The 21,791-nt window shown below is 32.5% G+C and overlaps 1 protein-coding gene across 1 annotated transcript; it reads left to right on the forward strand.

The window, feature by feature from the left end:
• The first annotated feature begins 4,921 nt into the window (after positions 1–4,921).
• LOC143047621 (zinc finger CCHC-type and RNA-binding motif-containing protein 1-like) lies at positions 4,922–17,750 on the forward strand. The gene is made up of 6 exons (XM_076220789.1): positions 4,922–5,096; positions 6,061–6,172; positions 6,800–6,907; positions 10,344–10,441; positions 16,421–16,508; positions 17,431–17,750. The coding sequence occupies exons 1-6, from the start codon at positions 4,984–4,986 to the stop codon at positions 17,569–17,571; spliced, it is 660 nt and encodes a 219-aa protein (XP_076076904.1). The 5' UTR covers positions 4,922–4,983; the 3' UTR covers positions 17,572–17,750.
• Positions 17,751–21,791: the final 4,041 nt, after the last annotated feature.

Raw genomic sequence — 21,791 nt, forward strand, 5'->3', positions numbered from 1 at the left:
AATTCGTTAAACCAACTAGTTGTGAAGAAAGCTTCGGATGTACACGTTTCACGATATACATGATTCGTTATTACGGAATTTTGGAACAACATGAGGTCCAAAAAGGAGATAGCCAGTTTAAAAACTCTCTATAAAATCTGCAAGATAATGCTTTTTTTTTTTGTAGATAGCGCTACAACAATCTCCAAGATAATGCAACGGCACTTGTATCATGAAAAGGCATCATCAGTTTACAGTAGTTTCAGCAACATTATCTTGACTAAAAGTATTAAACAAGTTCTAAAGTTATTCCGCCTATTGTTATCACTGAAAGAGGATGAATATAAAAAAAAATTACCGTTCATCAATTTCTTGACATTACTGTATCAACAAAATTAAGTTTATTATCAGAAGTACAGTAGTGTTTGTCACGGTTATTGCAAAGTCAACCAACTGAAGTTCAATGAACTTTTTTTTAACAATTAATTTAAATTATTAACAAATCTTTGCTTGTAAATATGATCTGGCTCAAATGTTATCAATCTATGTTGGTGTCCTGCAAAATCTTTCCACTGTTATGGTAATTTTGAACCCACTTCATGTCTCACTTGACTGCTAAGCTAAGTGTTTATTTACCTACACCAAGGAAAAATCTACTAGCTCTCGTCTAAATGCATTAAAAAGATTGTATATAGGTCAAATGGAATGCTACCAATAGCCTTACACTTGCTAAAGTTAGGAAATTTATTTTTAAAAATTACAAGTTATAAGTAAATTCACTACTTAAATCTATTTTCATATCCATCACTTAAATTCATGATTTGATCGTTCAAATTATGTTGTTATGAAATAGACAACATGACTTACATGTCTTACATCGATTAGTAGTAATTTTATTGTCAGTTCCCTACTGATATAACTCATCTACAAGACGTTTTGTAACTCCTTTTTAGATTCTTTTCATTGTTAAAGGTGAACAGAACTAGCCAGAAACCCCCCCCCCCCTTTTCCACGTCACGTCTTCTTAACATTTGCACTTCATTGTTTAAAAGGCTATATAAAAAGCTCAATTGACGTTTGTGGATCTCTGCTTCTATGGACAGTGCACCACAAATTGATAGACGGCACAGAGGTCTGTTCTTTGTTTGATACAGTGATTGAAATTTTCTTAGGCAGTTTATGTGGAACTTTCTAAGGTGGTCAATATCTATTTATTTTAATGGTAGTATTTCAAGTCCAAAAAGAAGTTTAGGTATTACATAGCTCCGATATATTTAGTAAGAGGTAAGTAAGTAAGTAAGTAAGTAAGTAAGTAAGTAATTTTTATTGGTTTGAAATCCAAAATTACAGGATTGATACCAAGACAATACAAAACATACAAACATATATATCATACCAAATTCATAAACATTATATACGAGTCTAAATTGAAAACTATGTTTAAACCTATGATTGCGTTTGATAAAAACCGCAATTTTTATACGTGTGCATGTAAAACAAATTTCGTTGTAGAAGGGTCTAAAACAGCACAAACAACATTGTACAAAGACCAAAAAAGTGAAAAAGTATATTTAAACAAAACGCATTTGACTAACAGGTCGAACAACTGATGTTCCTTAACCCTGCTGACTGCCATTGGCGATTGCTAAATAAAATTGATCACAAGATGTAACAAAATGGATCTTAATATAAATTTAATACTAAACAGAAAAAAAATTTGACTTGTGGCCACGATGTTATGCCACAAACATACGGTGTCAATATTTTTTTAGTACACCAGATCCGGATTTCGACAATAAATGTCTCTTCAGTGATGTTAGGGATATATATATATATATAAGAGGTGATGTGAATGAAACCATTTGATCCGTGAAGTCCTCTGTTGATTAAAGAGTATCTCTAGTGTTCTGCGAGCTAGGGACAGTCTATCCTCTACATTTACGTTATTTTCTTTAATTTCAGCTCTAATTATACCTAAATGTTTAGTTTGGATTGTTGGTGTTATACAAGTGGTGCCGATTCTATTGTAGGTTTTGTCTTACCGTTTTGCCTTTATTGATGATGACAGCATTTGTTTTTGTTTGATGAAGTGTGACCCCATCCTGTTTGGAATTTCGTAGAACAGTGTTTAGCATAATCTGTAATTCTCAACATCATCAGACAGAAGTGCTATATCATCTGCACATGTTGCATGGTGTGCCAGTCAGTGGTAGATCCAGAACTTTTCATAAGGGGAGGGGTGCTGACTGACCTCAAAAGATAGGGCGCTCCGGTCATGCTTCAGTGCTTCACCCCAGCCCCCCCCCCCCACCCCCCCCGGTCCCCTGGATCCATCTATGCCAGTGTAAATATTGCCAATTTTCATTCCTACACGGCTAAAACATTAGTTCATTCAATACGTTGTTAATGTAAACCTTATATAGGTTAGTGGAAAGGACTTCACCTAGCTTGTCGCACGCCTTGTTGTATTGGATTTTTGTCACTTATTTCACCTTTTCATTTTATTTTTGCGGACATGTCTGTGTAAAGATCTTTGACTATGGGCCAAAGTTTATGCCACATTCATAAAGTTTGTCTATAAGAATGATGTGAGAAACCACGTCAAATACGTCAAATACAGTTTGGCTGTCTACCGCTATCATATATGATAAAGGTTTTAAAGCGTAGCTATAATCCGACACCCCGAAATTCCGACAGTCCAGTAGTCTGACAGTCCGATAGTCCGATAGTCCGACAGTCAGTTAATCCGACAATCCGATGGTCCGACACGAAGCCGTGCTGCTGCAAAGGATGATTGTTTTCTTAAAAGCGTATTAGCATACTGCTGAAACGCGAGCAGTGTTCAAAATTTAAAAAGTGGAATGCATCGAAATGGGATATGAATTAAATCCCTTCTTTAGGGAGGGCAATAGGGTTAACATGTTAGCAACACCTGGATTTTGGCAAAAACTGTTAACAAGAAATTACAGAAATGCTAATAACAGTTAACAAAGTGGGTTGAAAACAGTTAACAGCTTAAATTGATCTCAGATAACAGTTAACAACACCTTGATAAGGGTTATAACAGAATAACACAAAAAGGTATTGCCCCCCCCCCCTTTCTTGTTTGAACAATTAATATAATATTCCTTATATCATCATGTCAATGTTGATAACGAGAATTTCTATTTACATACATTTTGTACATGTGCAAGCGCATGCATGTAACCAGGAGCACACATATTGTTAAATATACTGTTCCAAGATGTAACGTATAATCTGGTTGAATGTGATATGTCACAAGTATAAGATGTATGTTTTATATCTGAGGGGTTTCGCCCCGAAGATATGAAACGACTACTTTGGATAGAATAACATAGAAGTCATCAATATTTTTTTTTATCTTTTCTTTTGTTTTCTAAAAAGAGCAATTGTTTTGATAAAATAAGAATAGTGTCATTATCTCAAATTTCAGTCAAGATGTAAAACCACTTTCAGAACGGTTTCATAGTTAATGATTTGGAATGAAATCTTAACTTAAATTGCGTCTATTTATAATACTTTATCATTGCTCTAGCTTGTATGGCAATATAAACCGTTGTATTATCTAGTATTTTTTTGGTTTACTGATTGCCAAAACCTGAACTCTTTGCTGATAAAGGATAACACTTATATGTAAATTATTATAAGGACCTGAGCATCCCTAGTCATAGAATCATCACGACATGACACCAATTATGTGAAAAAGATTTGAATGAAGATGGGAAATGACATGAAGACAGTACGCAGACAAAGCAGATAGCGATTAAGACCTATGACTGCAGTGCTGTAGTTTTAAAAATTACAGCACGAAATAAGAATGGCACTTTATTAAGAAACAATGATTTTTTTTTATAGCAATACCAATACACTAACCAAAACATGATTTAGATTTATTCAACACAAAACCGTTGCCAGAATGCCACTTTATTTTGAAACAATGAAAAAAATATATAGTCATTGCAAGTCTCTAATTAACCAATCAACACAAAAAAATGTTTTTAGAATGTCAATTTATTATGAAATTATGAGAAAAAAAATCGAGCTTTGGATACTATATTAATTGGGCAGTGATAGTGTAGCTATAAATATGTTTATCATTGTTTTTATACTAAAAAGCAAACGTATAGGGTGCAAACAGATTTTTGGTAAGAACGTGTAGGGTGTGAAAGTGAAAGGGGGCGAATTTGAATGAGAGCGATCATGTTTAAAGGTGAACGGATTCCGTTCATTTCAGATTCGTATGGGATTATTGCGGTCCTGTACAAGACGTCATACTGACTGATTTGTTAATTTTCTGTGTGAAAAAAAATATACCAATTTACAAACGTTCCATGTCTATATAGACATACTTTTGAGAGACAAGTGACCGTGCGTCGGACTATCGGGCTGTCGGATTAAAGGACTGTTGGACTATCGGACTGTCGGATTATGGGACTGTCGGATTATAGGTCTGACCCCATTAGCATAGAGAGACCTTCTGTAAAACCAAATTGCATGTCTGCTTGGATAAAGTTTTTGGTTACAGGTAAGACGTGGTAACAATACATATTTAATCAGTTTGGTGATTGTTGTTGTCACTGTGATACCTCTGTAACTTTCTTCCAATGTTGGATCTTTCAACTTTTTTAGTACTGGGTTAATTCTAGTCTTAAAGAAACTTCGGTAAGTTTGTTTTGTGAGACTAGCTATTGTGATTAAATTAAAGATGGAGGTTACCATTGGTGAAAAAATACTTCTAGCAGTTTTGATATGTTCTGCGGAGATGCCAATTCAATTTAGCTTAGTTTTTCGGATAATAAATATCACAATTGGGTCCTTTTTTATGGAGGTTGTTGAGGTATTGGATTATTCGGCATTAACTCGGAAAAATAACAAGTACCACCCGGTGTTGGTTTTATGCTTGTTTTAGTTTCACTACTTCCGGTATTTTTTCTTATTATTTTATATTCTGTTTATTGCGAAGTTTGAAAGGCGATAGCCACAATGAGCGGGGGTTTGGTGCCCAGTAAAAGTACTATATATGTTGGCAACCTTCCCTTTTCACTGACAAATAACGATATTCACAAAATATTTGAAAAATATGGAAAGGTTGCAAAGTGAGTTTAGAAACTTTAGATTTGATAATTTATGTCAGAACTAAAAATCAGGTTCAAGGCATGCGCTAGTCCAAACAATTGGCTATTTTATGTTTTTGCTTCAACGTCGTAACTATATAAAAAATAATTTTATAGATCAAAACTAGGTATGCATTCATTGACAGGAGTGTGTTTTTATAACTGTTTACCAGGTTGGGTACAAGTCGAGGAAAATTTGGGTACGGATGTCTTCGGTTTTCAGGGAACACCCCAGTTTTCTGGTTTGAAAAACAACAGTTTACAGGGACTTCCTTTTCTATTCTAATTGATGGCATGGCATTTACAAAAGTGCAGGTTTTAATTGTAAAAACTTTAAAAAAAAGTATTTCAGGAACAACAAACAGGTTGGGCTCAAGTTAGGAAAAGCGGTGTATTCCCAGTTTTTAGTGAACACCCCATTTTTCTGGTGTTATCAGCCCCAGTATGCCCAGCTGAAATTGTAACAATGTTTTTTTCTTAAATTTATTTGGGAACAGTATGTCTAATGGGAAGACAAGTTAATCTGATATGTATTCAGTATTAAATTGATAAAATCTCTTGACATAACAAGATTTAAGGAATTTGGTAGCATCTGTGGATGTTAAAAGTATGATATTTATGCTTTATAATCAAACATGTCTGTTCAGCTATAACTTTTGATAACAACTCATCAGAGCCCACAGTGACGTCACTGTAGTGGCTGACGTCGATAATTGTAAGGTAACGTTGTTATCCCGTGATAATCTCGCCAGCATCTGACTGAAAAAACTTTCAGAAGTGCGCAAAAACAGGGGCTTTATCTGTATCCCATGGACACATTCCCCATTTATTAAACTTAAAATAGGCTGCAGTTAATCAGTTTCTTGCTGGTATCTTGGGGCCAATACTTAAAAAAAATTTAAAACATAGTATATTTTACAATGTTTACTACTTATTTATGTTGCAGGGTAACTATCTTGAAGGATCATGCAACAAGGAAAAGTAAAGGTGTGGCTTTTGTGATGTTTGTTGAAAAAGATTCAGCCTTCAAAGCTGTGCGAGCTTTGAACAGAACAAAGGTATTGTACATTATTTCATATCATTATATAATTTATTGTTGAAGTCCTCAAATGATAATTTCGATTAATTCATTTGTAATTGATACTAAAAAATGTTGGTGAAATTTTAATTTTCAATAAGACAATAATCAGAAAACTATTAATTTTAAGAGGACGAAGATACATGTACCAGAGACTACATGTACATTGTACATGAATTAATGAGGAATTAACTTGATTTTTTTTTTTTATGAAAACAAAATTTAAAAATGGGTTTGAATAAAATCTCAATTATTAACATTTTAAAAACTAATTAATTATGTACTGCAGCATGGACAGAAATGGTATCAATCTCACAATAGTGTCAGTTGTTGGAGATTCACTATAAAACATTCACACATGCATAGAATATAGATTAGATCACTGCCTCTAGTGTGTTACAATATTTCTTCACTGTGGCATCATCAGAGATGGTCACCTTTTTCACAGAGTCACAAAAATAACTATATAAGAAATCCTGACAATTTGATGTCATAAATGAATTGCTACCAATCATTTCTTGGGAACAAACTTTTCCTTGCTACTTGTGTTAGCATATATAACACCAATAATTAACAACTAACACTTCAATTAATCATGTATTTTTAGATGTTTGATAGAACCATTACATGTACAGTAGCTAAAGACAATGGAAGAGCTAAAGAATTCATCAAGAGGAAAGATTACCCTGATAAATCTCGATGTTATGAGTGTGGTGTAAGTCACTTTCTAAAGGTGTAATACCACTAAATCATAGTATATCACATTCAGTTTTATATGAAAAAGGGTTGATCAAAAATATTCACTTAAACTTCAAAGTTGTAGAAATTTAACCCTGCAGCATTTCAGTGCAGAAAAAAAATCAGTCATAAACATACATTGTACATGTACATAAGCTGTTTTAAAGCACCATTCTTTTTTATTTGATATTTCTATAAATTGTTTTGGAAACCTTAGGTGACATGGTTACTTAAGTATGTAAACAGGAAAAAAAGGGTTGAAAATTTGATTGGTTTACTTCTGATGATGGTTATTATCTTTTTTATTTATATGCAATGAAATGTTATGTGAACTTTTCACTCTTGTACTGGACAGGATAATTCTTTATTCATCCCAAGTAATTCTTTATCTGAAACAATGTTAATTTCTACACAATTTATTTAAAAAATGGAAATTTAGCAAAGACTAATAGTGAAAAATGAAGGTGATGTTGCTCCCAAAACTTGAAAGTTAAAGTCATATGAAACGAGTGACTGGTGAAAAAAATGTGTATCCAATTTTTAAACTAATGCATGTATATATCATAAACTTAGTCTTCTGTGCAAGATTTTATCATTTCTTACACAAAAATAATCATTTTTAGCTCACCTGGCCCAAAGGGCCAAGTGAGCTTTTCTCATCACTTTGCGTCCGGCGTCGTCCGGCGTTAGCTTTTACAAAAATCTTCTCCTCTGAAACTACTGGGCCAAACCAAACCAAACTTGGCCACAATCATCATTGGGGTATCTAGTTTAAAAAATGTGTGGCGTGACCCGGTCAACCAACCAAGATGGCCGCCGCAGCTAAAAATAGAACATAGGGGTAAAATGCAGTTTTTGGCTTATAACTCAAAAACCAAAGCATTTAGAGCAAATCTGACATGGGGTAAAAATGTTTATCAGGTCAAGATCTATCTGCCCTGAAATTTTCAGATGAATCGGTCAATCGGTTGTTATGTTGCTGCCCCTGAATTGGTAATTTTGAGGAAATTTTGCTGTTTTTGGTTATTATCTTGAATATTATTATAGATAGAGATAAACTGTAAACAGCAATAATGTTCAGCAAAGTAAGATCTACAAATAAGTCAACATGACCAAAATGGTCAATTGACCCGTTTAGGAGTTATTGCCCTTTATAGTAAATTTTTAACCATTTTTCGTTAATTAAAGTAATCTTTTACAAAAATCTTCTCCTCTGAAACTACTGGGCCAAATTAATCCAAACTTGGCCACAATCATCTTTGGGGTATCTAGTTTAAAAAATGTGTGGCGTGACCTGGTCAACCAACCAAGATGGCCGCCATGGCTAAAAATAGAACAAAGGGGTAAAATGCAGTTTTTGGCTTATAACTCAAAAACCAAAGCATTTTGAGGAAATCTGACATGGGATAAAAATGTTTATCAGGTCAAGATCTATCTGCCCTGAAATTTTCAGATGAATCGGTCAATCGGTTGTTGAGTTGCTGCCCCTGAATTGGTAATTTTGAGGAAATTTTGCTGTTTTTGGTTATTATCTTGAATATTATTATAGATAGAGATAAACTGTAAACAGCAATAATGTTCAGCAAAGTAAGATCTACAAATAAGTCTACATGACCAAAATGGTCAGTTGACCCGTTTAGGAGTTATTGCCCTTTATATTCAATTTTTAACCATTTTTCGTAAATTAAAGTAATCTTTTACAAAAATCTTCTCCTCTGAAACTACTGGGCCAAATTAATCCAAACTTGGCCACAGTCATCTTTGGGGTATCTAGTTTAAAAAATGTGTGGCGTGACCTGGTCAACCAACCAAGATGGCCGCCACCGCTAAAAATAGAACATAGGGGTAAAATGCAGTTTTTGGCTTATAACTCAAAAACCAAAGCATTTTGAGGAAATCTGACATGGGATAAAAATGTTTATCAGGTCAAGATCTATCTGCCCTGAAATTTTCAGATGAATCGGTCAATCGGTTGTTGGGTTGCTGCCCCTGAATTGGTAATTTTGAGGAAATTTTGCTGTTTTTGGTTATTATCTTGAATATTATTATAGATAGAGATAAATTGTAAACAGCAATAATGTTCAGCAAAGTAAGATCTACAAATAAGTCATCATGACCAAAATGGTCAGTTGACCCCTTTAGGAGTTATTGCCCTTTATAGTCAATCTTTAATCATTTTTCATAAATCTAAGTAATCTTTTACAAAATCTCCACTGAAACTACTAGGCCACAATCATCTTTGGGGTATCTAGTTTGAAAAATGTGTCCGATGACCTGGCCATTCAACCAAGATGGCCGCCACGGCTAAAAATAGAACATAGGGGTAAAATGCAGTTTTTGGCTTATAACTATGAAACCAAAGCATCTAGAGCAAATCTGACATGAAGTTAAATTGTTAATCAAGTCAATATCTATCTGCCCTGAATTTTTCAGATGAATTGGACAACTGGTTGTTGGGTTGCTGCCCTCCAATTGGTTATTTTTAAAGAAATTTTGCCGTTTTTGGTTATCTTGAAAAGTATTATAGATAGCGATAAACTGTAAACAGCAATAATGTTCAGCAAAGTAAGATCTACAAATAAGTCAACATGACCTAAATGGTCAATTGACCCCTTAAGGAGTTATTGCCCTTTATAGTCAATTTTTAACAATTTTTAACAATTTTCATTAATTTGGTAAATTTATGTAAATTTTTACCAAATATAGTTCTCTGTTACTAATGGGCAAAGTTCATTATAGATATAATTGTAAGAAGCAAAATCGTTCAGTAAAGTAAGAACTTCAAACACATCACCATCACCAAAATACAATTTTGTCATGAATCCATTTGTGTCCTTTGTTTAATATGCACATAGACCAAGGTGAGCGACACAGGCTCTTTAGAGCCTCTAGTTTTTTGTCTCTGTCTCTTATGTTTTAACAAAAATAGCAGCTAATTAATTGATGTGTTTAGAAGCCGTAGTTTACGGATTGTCACCTTAAAGTAAACAATCAACAAAGAATCATGGATATTGAGCACGTGTATAACATGTACAATCAGATAATAGTTTATTTCAATGACAGATCCATACGTATTGGGATTACCACATTTTTACGAGAAATGTCACGCTTAGGTCACTTGCATATGAAAAAATATATCGGCCAATTGCTTCCTGGAAGCAAGCAATTAAAAAAAAGTAAACTTCTTGTAAATGTGGACAAATTAAAGAATTTTTTTTTTAAAAAAAAAGCATATGTACATAAGTTTTATAATGAAAACTATCCACTTAGTTATAGGTTTCATATGACTTTAAATGAGGAAATAAACTGATATGTTAGGTCCAGTTTTTTTTTGTGATGTATAACTTAATTATATGCAGTATCTTTCACCTACTAAAGGATTAATTCCTTCAAATACAATTTATTAATTTCAGGAAGAAGGACATCTGAGTTATAAATGCCCCAAAAATCTACTTGGGGAAAGAGAACCTCCTCCAAAGAAAGAAAGAAAAAGGAAAAAGTTTGAAGGAGAGTAAGTAAGATGGTTATTTTGATAGGCTAACATAGTAAACATATTTGCAGGGCTTCCCAAAGTAGCCAGTAGACGGCAGATTTCAGCCGTTTACGATGGCTTCAAGTGCCAGCTACTTCACTGACAAAAATATAAATTCACAAAGAACAAAAAATTTTTCCAAATGTTTACAGGCAGCCGAGAGACAGAATGTCGCAAAGTCACAGTCACGATAAACAAGGATGAAAAGTCAGTGTTTACCTTGGGCTAAATATAGTTCACATGAATTCAGGTCACTGATTGGTTGTAGTTGTCTATTTAAAGTCAGAATACTTCGTTTCTTTTCAAAGATAACAAGGGAGACGTTCCGGTGGTCATTGAATGACAACAATAGAGACATTCTGATGGTCATTAAATTGTTGGTTTAGGCTTTAGAACGTGAAGACAATCAGATAGGATGACACTTTTATGTTATGGAATAATATCAGTCAAATAAAAGAAAGTGTTGTAGATCATGTTGTTTAGAATCTGGAAAGCAGTATCTTTTGAAGTTCTTTTTTTAGCTCAGCTGACCTTTCAGCTTTTCTCATCACTTGGTGTCCGTTGTCCGTAAACTTTTACAAAAATCTTCTCCTCTGAAACTACTGGGCCAAAATTATCCAAACTTAAGCAAAATCATCATTCGGGTATCTAGTTTAAAAAATGTTTGGCGTGACTCTGCCAACCAACCAAGATGGCTGCCATGGCTAAAAATAGAACATAGGGGTAATATGTAGATTTTGGCTTATAACTCTGAAACTAAAGAATTTAGAGCAAATCTGATGAGGGGTAAAATTGTTTATCTGGTAAAGATCTATCTGCCCTGAAATTTTCAGACAAATCTGATAACCTGTTGTTGGGTTGCTGCCCCCATATTAGTAATTTTAAGGAAATTTTTCAGATTTTGGTTATTTAGAATATTATTATACGACCGCAAAATTTGAAAAATTTTTCGTCGTATATTGCTATCACGTTGGCGTCGTCGTCGTCGTCCGAATACTTTTAGTTTTCGCACTCTAACTTTAGTAAAAGTGAATAGAAATCAATGAAATTTTAACACAAGGTTTATGACCACAAAAGGAAGGTTGGGATTGATTTTGGGAGTTTTGGTCCCAACATTTTAGGAATTAGGGGCCAAAAAGGGCCCAAATATGCATTTTCTTGGTTTTCGCACTATAACTTTAGTTTAAGTGAATAGAAATCTATGAAATTTTGACACAAGGTTTATGACCACAAAAGGAAGGTTGGGATTGATTTTGGGAGTTTTGGTTCCAACAGTTTAGGAATTAAGGGCCAAAAAAGGGCCCAAATAAGCATTATTCTTGGTTTTCGCACAATAACTTTAGTATAAGTAAATAGAAATCAATGAAATTTTAACACAAGGTTTATGACCACAAAAGAAAGGTTGGGATTGATTTTTGGAGTTGAGGTCACAACAGTTTATGAATTAGGGGCCAAAAAGGGGCCCAAATAAGCATTATTTTTGGTTTTTGCACCATAACTTTAGTATAAGTAAATAGAAATCTATGAAATTTAAATACAAGGTTTATGACCGTAAAAGGAAGGTTGGGTTTGATTTTGGGAGTTTTGGTTCTAACAGTTTAGGAATAAAGGGCCCAAAGGGTCCAAAATTGAACTTTGTGTGATTTCATCAAAAATTGAATAATTGGGGTTCTTTGATATGCCGAATCTAACTACAAATAAAATTGAGAAAGGAAATGGTGAATATGTCAAAGCGACAACCACCCGACCATAGAGCAGACAACAGCTGAAGGCAACCAATGGGTCTTCAATGTAGCGAGAATTCCCGCACCCGTAGGTGTCCTTCAGCTGGCCCCTAAAATATGCATAATAGTACAGTGATAATGGACGTCATACTAAACTCCGAATTATACACAAGAAACTAAAATTTAAAATCATACAAGACTAACAAAGGCCAGAGGCTCCTGACTTGGGACAGGCGCAAAATTGCGGCGGGGTACAGTATGTATGTAGATTCTTAATTTTTGGTCCCGTTTTCAAATTGGTCTACATTAAGGTCCAAAGGGTCCAAAATTAAACTTAGTTTGATTTTAACAAAAATTGAATCCTTAGGGTTCTTTGATATGCTGGATTTAAAAATGTACTTAGATTTTTAATTATTGGCCTAGTTTTCAAGTTGGTCCAAATGGGGGTCCAAAATTAAACTTTGTTTGATTTCATCAAAAATTGAATAAATGGGTTCTTTGATATGCCAAATCTAACTGTGTATGTAGATTCTTAATTTTTGGTCCAGTTTTCAAATTGGTCTACATTAAGGTCCAAAGGGTCCAAAATTAAACTAAGTTTGATTTTAACAAAAATTAAATTCTTGGGCTTATTTGATATGCTTTATCTAAATATGTACTTTGATTTTTGATTATGGGCCCAGTTTTCAAGTTGGTCCAAATCAGGATTCCATATCAAGTATTGTGCAATAGCAAGAAATTTTCAATTGCACAGTATTGCACAATAGCAAGAAATATCTAATTGCACAATATTGTGCAATAGCAATTAATTTTCAATTGGAGTTATCTTTCTTTGTATAGAATAGTAGTTGATAATATATGTTGGAAATTTGCCAGACATGACTATGATGTCATTTTCTATTTTTATTTGCCAATAACTTTATGTAAATAACTTCATTGGAAATTTGCCAATATAAAATGTTGCTGATGAAGCTTTTTTTCCTTATCTTATCTAAAATGTTTTTAGATAATGTATGTTGGACATTTGCCAGACATGACTATGATGTCATTTTCTATTTTTATTTGCCAATAACTTTATGTAAATAACTTCATTGGAAATTTGCCAATATAAAATGTTGCTGATGAAGTTTTTTTTATTGTTTTATACAATAAACAATGTATATTCACTTTTACTACCAACCAATCTTTACCATTCAGTGATAACAAGCACTTTATTTTACATTTTAATATTTTATGATGTATTTAAAAGAGTAGTTATTGTTGCAAACTCCATTAGAAATTTGAATTGATATCAGTTTTGGAGAAAGGGAAACGGGGATGTGAAAAAAAAGGGGGGGTTTAAATTTTTCTCATTTCAGTTTTTATAAATAAAAAGAAAATTTCTTCAAACATTTTTTTGAGAGGATTAATATTCAACAGCATAGTGAATTGCTCAAAGGCAAAAAAAAACTTTTAAGTTCATTAGACCACATTCATTCTGTGTCAGAAACCTATGCTGTGTCAACTATTTAATTTTAGATTTAAAAAGTTTGAAGAAGAAATCTTTAATTGATTTGTAAAATCTTGACATTTGTTTTGTGTAAAAAAAACCCATGTAATGTCAAAAATTTGATCACAATCCAAATTCAGAGCTGTATCACGCTTGAATGTTTTGTCCATACTTGCCCCAACTGTTCAGGGTTCGACCTCTGCGGTCGTATAAAGCTGCGCCCTGCGGAGCACCTGGTTATAGATAAAAATAAACTGTAAACAGCAATAATGTTAAGCAAAATAAGATCTACAAATAAGTCATTTTGACCCCTTAAGGGCATACCATACAGTTTTAATCCTGTATTTACAAGATGATGAAAATTTGCATATAGACTATTTTTTACCTGATTAAATCAAATATGTAATAAAAAATATACCTTCATGTGCTACTTTTTGACTTAAACGAGGTAGAAATTTTGTATATTTACTCAAAATTTTGAATTTTTGGCCGTATTTTCTCTTTCGAATAAAAGCCGTAACTTTTTTGTTTTTAAAGATAAACACAAATTGTTTTTTGTTAAATAATTTGTAATTTCTGTATTTTATAAGTATCTTAAAAATTTATACATTTTTTATTCAGAAATAATACATATTTTTCAAATGGTCATGAATTGAGAAAAAAACGTCATTTTTTGATAATACAGCAATAAAAAATCAAAATTAAAAAAAATGCACTATTTACAGTTTTATAAAATTTGGTCCACATAATCTTCCTGCAAAATGAAACAAAATGTCATTTTAAAAAATAGGGGTCCATGCACTCGTTTTCAAATTAAATCAGTTTGAATGATAAAAATCAGTCGAAAAATGCATCTTTTCCCGATATGTCACAGTTTGACGTCGCGAAAATAACATTTTACGTTAGCAACGTAATTACCTCCCCTGTAACTGTATCGTATGCCCTTAAGGAGTTATTGTCCTTTATAGCAATTTTTTAACAATTTTCATAAATTTTTGTCAATTTTTAGAAAATATTTTCCACTGTAATTACTGGGCCAAGTTCATTATAGATAGAAATAATTATAGCAACAAGAATGTTCTGTAAAGTAAGATCTAGAAACACATCACCATCACCAAAACACAATTTTGTCATGAATTTATCTGTTTCCATTGTTTAATATGCACATAAACCAAGGTGAGCGACACAGGTTCTTGAGAGCCTCTAGTTCGAAGCCCATGTGGTGTTCAGAGAATTAAGGTAAAAAACAAAAGTAGAATATTGTTGACTCGACCACAAATAAATAACATTTCCAAATGATTTATGTATCCAAAATATTGAAAAGTTTTCAAAAAAAGAGAAAATCAGAGGATATATTAATTTTCTGTCAATGCTTGAAAAATAATTCTATGATTTAAATACGCGTACAGTCTTTGGAGAAAAAGGGGGGTCATTTGTTTACAAATGCACGTATAGTTATGCAAAATAAATCGATCAAGATTTCTTACAAATCAGATTATTACAGAAATAAAACTCCTTTAAAAGCAAATGAATTTTAAGCATAAGGTAAAGAAAATAAAAAACAAACCATTACATTAAAAAAAAATATATTTCTTTGAGATTTTTTTTTTCTTTAATTTCATACATAAAAAATGGTCATTTGAAAGATGAAATTAGGTGCCAGGAGATTGCAAGAATGCAGGATTTTGCTCTATTTATGCCAGAGCTTATGGGGGCCTTGAGCGGCCCAAAGACCCCTGCCGTAAAGCACCAAGCTTACAGCTTGTTGGGTGTCTGGCTTCGTCGAACGCATGTAACAGCCACCTATAATTGTAATATAGGCTTCTACTTCAATTTCAAGGGAAAGCCCTGTATTTGATATCATACAATATCAGTTGAGATTCACATTTTGTTGAGCATTTGCTATTTTACAATATCTATACACTGAAATAAAATCCTTTTATTGTACCATGAGGCAGTTAAACACTTGGTTGCCCAAATAAATGTAAGTTAAATAATTTCTGCTGCCATATTCTGACATTGCTTATAACTTCTACTCACACATCATCTAATGATCATCAGAGATGGTAATTGGCCCATAGACATGTTGCTACAAAAAAATGTTTACTTAAAAAATGTTACAAAGGTACTTTGAATTGTAGTATTTAGTTTTAAAAAAGCAATATGAGGCTACTAGTTTTTCTTATAAGATAATTATGAGTAGATAAAATGAAAACATCATCATTGCATATCATAATGGCATGTCTGACTTTCATCAATTAAAACCAAATTTTCATGAGAATTAAAATGTTAAAGTTTTACAGTTTAAATTAAGTGAGTGAAAATTCTATTCAAAGTTCATAATGATTTTCCTGATACATTTATTCAATGTATTCTATAGATTCTATATCTGTATCCATGTAGTCGAACCTAAATGGGGATCTTTCAATATCTACATTTGAACAACAGTTTGTTGGCCACTTAAATTTGTGGATATAGCCATCCACAAAAACCACCAAAATTGGTACCCTACGAATAAAAGTACTTTCACAATTTAAATTATGATTTGCTGAATAAGGCATGAAGGTTCTTCGAATTTTCCAATTTCCAATCAAAATATACATGGCATACAGTATAAAAAATACTCTCTAAGAGACTTGCTTTTATTCAATAAACATTTTTAGTTTAATGATTTTTAGTTAGAGCTTTATATGATCATGCAGTTAATACCAATTTATTTGTTTATGACTTATAATTTTTTTCCAGGGGTGATACAGAGGAGGAGGAAGAAGACAGTGACGATAACACAGAAAACCCAGCATTAGACAGTCTGGCTGCTGCCATCAAATATCAGGTACAGGCTTCTCAGTGATGATCATTTCATACCAGTCTTATTTTGTAAATACTACAGTATTTTAGCCAGGATTTAAGGACAGAAGAGCAAATTTTTTAAAGACTAGGAGCAATTTGACACTGATTTGATTTTAAGGGCAGTGGAAAATTTCACTTTTCTCAATCTAGAGATATGCCTCCTGATTATTCAGAGCAGATCTGGCGGGCGTCTCTTTTATCTAACTTTAGTTTGTCTCAATGCAATGTTATGAAACTTATACACAATGCTTATTACCTTATTACCACAAAACACAGATCAAGTTTGAATTTTGGTGGCATAATTTTAACTATTCTAGTGTTAAGCCCCTTTACAAATGGACAAATTGATAAATTTTTGGTTTCTGTTCTCTAACTTCAGTTTGCCACAACCCAATGCTATGAAACTTATACACAATGCTTATTACCACAAAATACAGATCAAGTTTGAATTTTGGGGATGTCACTATAGTTATGTCCCTTTACAAATGGTAAAATTGCTGAATTTTTTTCATTCACTAACTTAAGTTTGCCTCAACCAATTTCATGTAAATACACAGTACTTTTTTCCACAAAACTCAGATCAAGTACAAATTTGGGAAGCGTCACTTTTACCCTTCTACAGTTATGTCCCTTTATAACACTTTGTATGATATTCAAGTGAGGGCATCATCTATGTTCCATGGACACATTCCCCATTTATTTAGATGAAATTTAATTTTATGAATAATTTTACTCCCTTTTTGACATCTTTATTCCTGCTGTAAAAGTGTTTTAGTATTGAAAATATGTCATTTGCTGCTGTGACTTGTAAGTAGAATTTGAATTTAATTTACTGCTAGTGTTAGTATATATTTTTTACAATTGTAGACTACATCTTTGATTTCTTTATAAAACGTATTTTGTAGAGAGAACAGATGGAAAAGACATCAATGAGGTATGGGGAGAGCAGTATGTATTTTGCTGATGTTGAGGAGGAACCAAAGAAGAAGAAATACAAAAAGGATGCCTACTTTAGTGATGAAGAGGAGATAGAGGATGATACATGAAGCGTAAATAATTTTCATGTCAACAGCTCCTCTTGTGATGAACTAACGTCTAGTCCCCAGACAAAAAAAGATGTGATAGCCACATGTAAAAGTTCTGACTTAATTTCATTGTTTTTTGTTGTTCATGAAGACAGTTACATGTATGATATTTGTTATATACAATACAATATCTGTTTCAATTTGTTTATATCTAGAAGTGTAACTATATCAAAGAAATGTTGTTCACACTAATGGCTACATTATGAGGAATATTTGATAAAATTTAGAATGGAAATTGGAAATATGTAAAGAGACAACAACCCAACCAAAGAGCAGATAATAGCTAAAGTTATACTGTGTCACATATTTTTCAGAGATGTTTCCTCAGTATGACTGTCAACTATTTTGATGATTTCAGCATTCTATTACTTTGACATTTAATCCTTATGATATCTTAACATTTCCTGATATGTGATTGGTCATAACGTAGCACTTAGATCAACTAAACTTTGTATGCAGAGGCATCTTACTGACTTTGACCTTAATGATAGTAAAACATTGTCATTCTGTAAGTGCAAAACTATTGAACAGATGTGTCAAATACCAAAATTAAGTCACTCTGACCTTGACCCCTACTAGGCTTTAAAGCTTATTACCTTATCAGTACCAATGACTTATTTCTCACATTATTCATAAGCATGTATTTGTAAGTGATTGTGATATAAATGTTGAAGGTTATAAAACAAAATAAAATATAAAATAATGAAATTTAAAGTATGTTTCTTTTTCTTGTTACCATTAAAGTAATAGGTTTAGAAATGTATGTTTATTACTTGCCTGTATCTGTAACAGTAATATGAAATTGAATAATTTAAATACTTCATAAGGTAGTATATCAAGACTAGCAATATTCTGTATAAATTTTTCTTATCTATTTGACATATGGCAGTAGACTTTGATCCCTAATCCTTGTTCAATGACATGTTATAAAGAGGTTAATACAAAAATAAGATGTGGTATCATTGCCAATGAGACTAAATGGTGTAGAAGCTAGCAACTAAATAGTTAATTATATTTGGTCTAAATAGAATGTTTGTAAGGAGACAAAGAGGCCTCTGTGGCTGGGTACACTGGACTCCAATCTTAATTGACTAGAATTGTCAGTTTTCCTACAGAATGTCAGCAGTTCTCTCATGGCACCCAGGTCTCATCCAACCAATATAAACTGACTGCCACGAAATAACACAATAGTGTTGTCAAAAAAGGAAATAGAGCAATTAATTTTTTACGCCAAATGTGATGCTATCCACAATTTCTGGGGAGAACACTGGTTTTGAAAGTGATGTTAAACACCAATCAATCAATCATATAAGGGGACAGGAGTTATCTGACCTTGACATTTAATTACAGTTTAATGAAATATTTTAGTGTGTTTTAGTCTGCTTATGACTAAATATCATCTATAATACTAAAATTACGAGGTCCAATTTGTCAGCCGTCATCACGTAAAAACGACGAATCAAAAAATTCAACTTTATATATAACTAATATAGTACAAAGGTGTAGATTAAAAATTACACCACTCCAGGCCCTTTTGTTTTCCACGTAATTAATATTGCCAATAATTAAGAAGTTCCGGGTCGAGTCCGATACCGATACCAATAGTATATTCACCTGTTACCGATTACCTTATCTGTACGTTCCGCATCTGACAGGCGCACCACCAAACGGTGTATTCAGGATTAATATGCTATATAGTATTACACGGGTCATAATCACAGGGTTGACACTACTTAATAGTCAAATTGTTACCTATTGTAGTATTTTAATCAGTTAGACTTTCTAAGATAACAATACGAATACTAAAAAAATCTGGACTAAAATAAGGCGTATAGGTACAGTTTTCAATTTGTTAGCGGGCATGACGTAAGACAGTGAATCAAAGAATTCAATATTTATAACTAATATAGGACAATGCTGTTGATTAAAAAATACTCCATTCCAGGACCTTTTGTTTTCCAAATAATTAATATTATCAATAATTGATAAGTTCCAGTTCGACGGGTTCAACTTGACAGAAAGATTTGACAGCAGAGAAAACTGTGTATCTTATAATCAGCATGACTTTATCAGATGACAATACTAATACTAAAATAAGGCTTGCGCATAGTTATATACTTTAATTCAGTCACGGACCCGCGATATACGGGTGTGTTCTAGTCATATATATATTTATAGCCTATGGAAACACAATTGTATGTTGTTAGATTTAAATGAGTTTCTGTAGAGTTTATCTGACCTTTACATTATTTCATATGTCAGGTTTCTTGTTTCTCAGTAACCATGAGTATTAGGTCAACTGTATTTGATTTACAGAATTCAGTTGTACATGTCTGGCTTAAAGTAGGACTCTGACATTGACCACATTTATGTTGTTTATTGATTTAACTTGAGTTTTCTAATAGAAAGTACATTATCCATAATATTTTCAATGTATTCAGTCTTATGAAATACGGAGATGTGGAATGAATGCCAATGAGACAGCTATTCAAAAGAGTACAAATGAACCAGTTTTAAGCAACTATAGCTTTCTGTATAACCTTCAACATTGAGCAAAAACCATAAAGTATATTAATCAGCTATAACAGGCCTAGACATGACAAATATGAAAAAATTCAAACCAAAAGCAAATAGTCTGACTTATGACCAAAAAAACTATCATTGAAACAGGAAAGGCATTTCAGTATGTGCATTCTTGTGTTTATAGGTGTTTCTTAAAATTCGACTTTTTACGTTAACTTTTAGAGTATTGTATTGTTTATTTGTGTATGTCTCTTTCCTGAATGTTCTTGCATTTATTTGTACTTTATTCCTGTCATCTAATTCTGTCATTTAGTGTTATATTTAACATTGCCATTAAAGTGTGAGGTTTGGATAGCCACATAACCAGGTTCAACCACCCTTTATTTTTATATGTCCTGTACCAAGTCAGATCCTCTAGTTCATTTCTGTGTGTGATGCATTGTTGTTTGTTTTTTGCTCACTACAGTGTTTCTGTTGTTTCGTTGTTTTCCTCTTATGGTTGATGTGTTTCCGTCAGTCTTAGTTTGTAACAAGGATTTGTTTTCTCTCAATCGATTTATGACTTTCGAAATGCAGTATACTACTGTTTTCTTTATTTTTCAATTTTCATAACAAATTATATTCACATTTCCAAAGTATGTTTAACAACTGTGCAAAATATTGTAGCTGTCCTATCCATTTTTTTTTAGTTTTAGTGTTCATAAAATGTACCTCTCCAAATTTTTGATATTTTAATCAGCAAAGTACATGCAGTATTTTTTTTTTTTCAAAATGAACTCTAGAAGCCAAGTTTTTTGCCAAAAAATGCTCATGTATCTCAATTTGTCTCTGGTGGAGAGTTGTGTCTTTGGCAATCATATCTCATCTTTTTATACTTCAACATTAGTCATATGCACAACACCGATACAAAATTTCAAGAGTGTCTATCCCATTCTTTGGGATTTTTTTTGTGTTTACTAAAATTGTTGTCAAACTGAAGGATGAACAAAATGAAAACTAAAGTACTCCATATTTAATGCTAATGACAAGAATTTAAATTGCCCCTTCAAAACAAAAAAAAAAAACAAAAAATAAAACAGTAAGTTTAATACATGTAATTTATACAAACAATATAATATACTACATGATTAACAGACTAATAAACATGATTCTTAAGAAAAAAAAATCAACAATATTCAATGAAAATACATTATTGATCAACACAAAATCATATTGCACATAAGGTGCTAACATATAGCATCATAAAATGGATGTGTTCTCTATTTATCTGCAATTCTTATAACTGACTATGCGGTATGGTCTTTGCTCATTGCTGAAAGCCGTAAGGTGACCTATAGTTGTTAATGTCTGTGTAATTTTGGTCTTTTGTGGATAGTTGTCTCATTGGTAATCATACCAAATCTTTTTTATATTTTACATTACCTCCTTGACATGAAATACAATTTTTCCTCATCCAAAAATAAAATGAATCCTCAGTATAATCAAACTAGCATTTATAAGGTCACTAAATCTATCTTTTCCTATACACATATATATATATATTCTACCACTGCATCAAGTGTGATACAATATTCATCCACTTGAGACAGTTTTATATGAGACTTGTAATGTTTTAATATTGTAAATTTAACTGATGAGAGTGGATAAATGTTGTATTG

The sequence above is a fragment of the Mytilus galloprovincialis genome, chromosome 1, assembly GCF_965363235.1.
Source record: "Mytilus galloprovincialis chromosome 1, xbMytGall1.hap1.1, whole genome shotgun sequence".
NCBI classification, from domain to species: domain Eukaryota; kingdom Metazoa; phylum Mollusca; class Bivalvia; order Mytilida; family Mytilidae; genus Mytilus; species Mytilus galloprovincialis.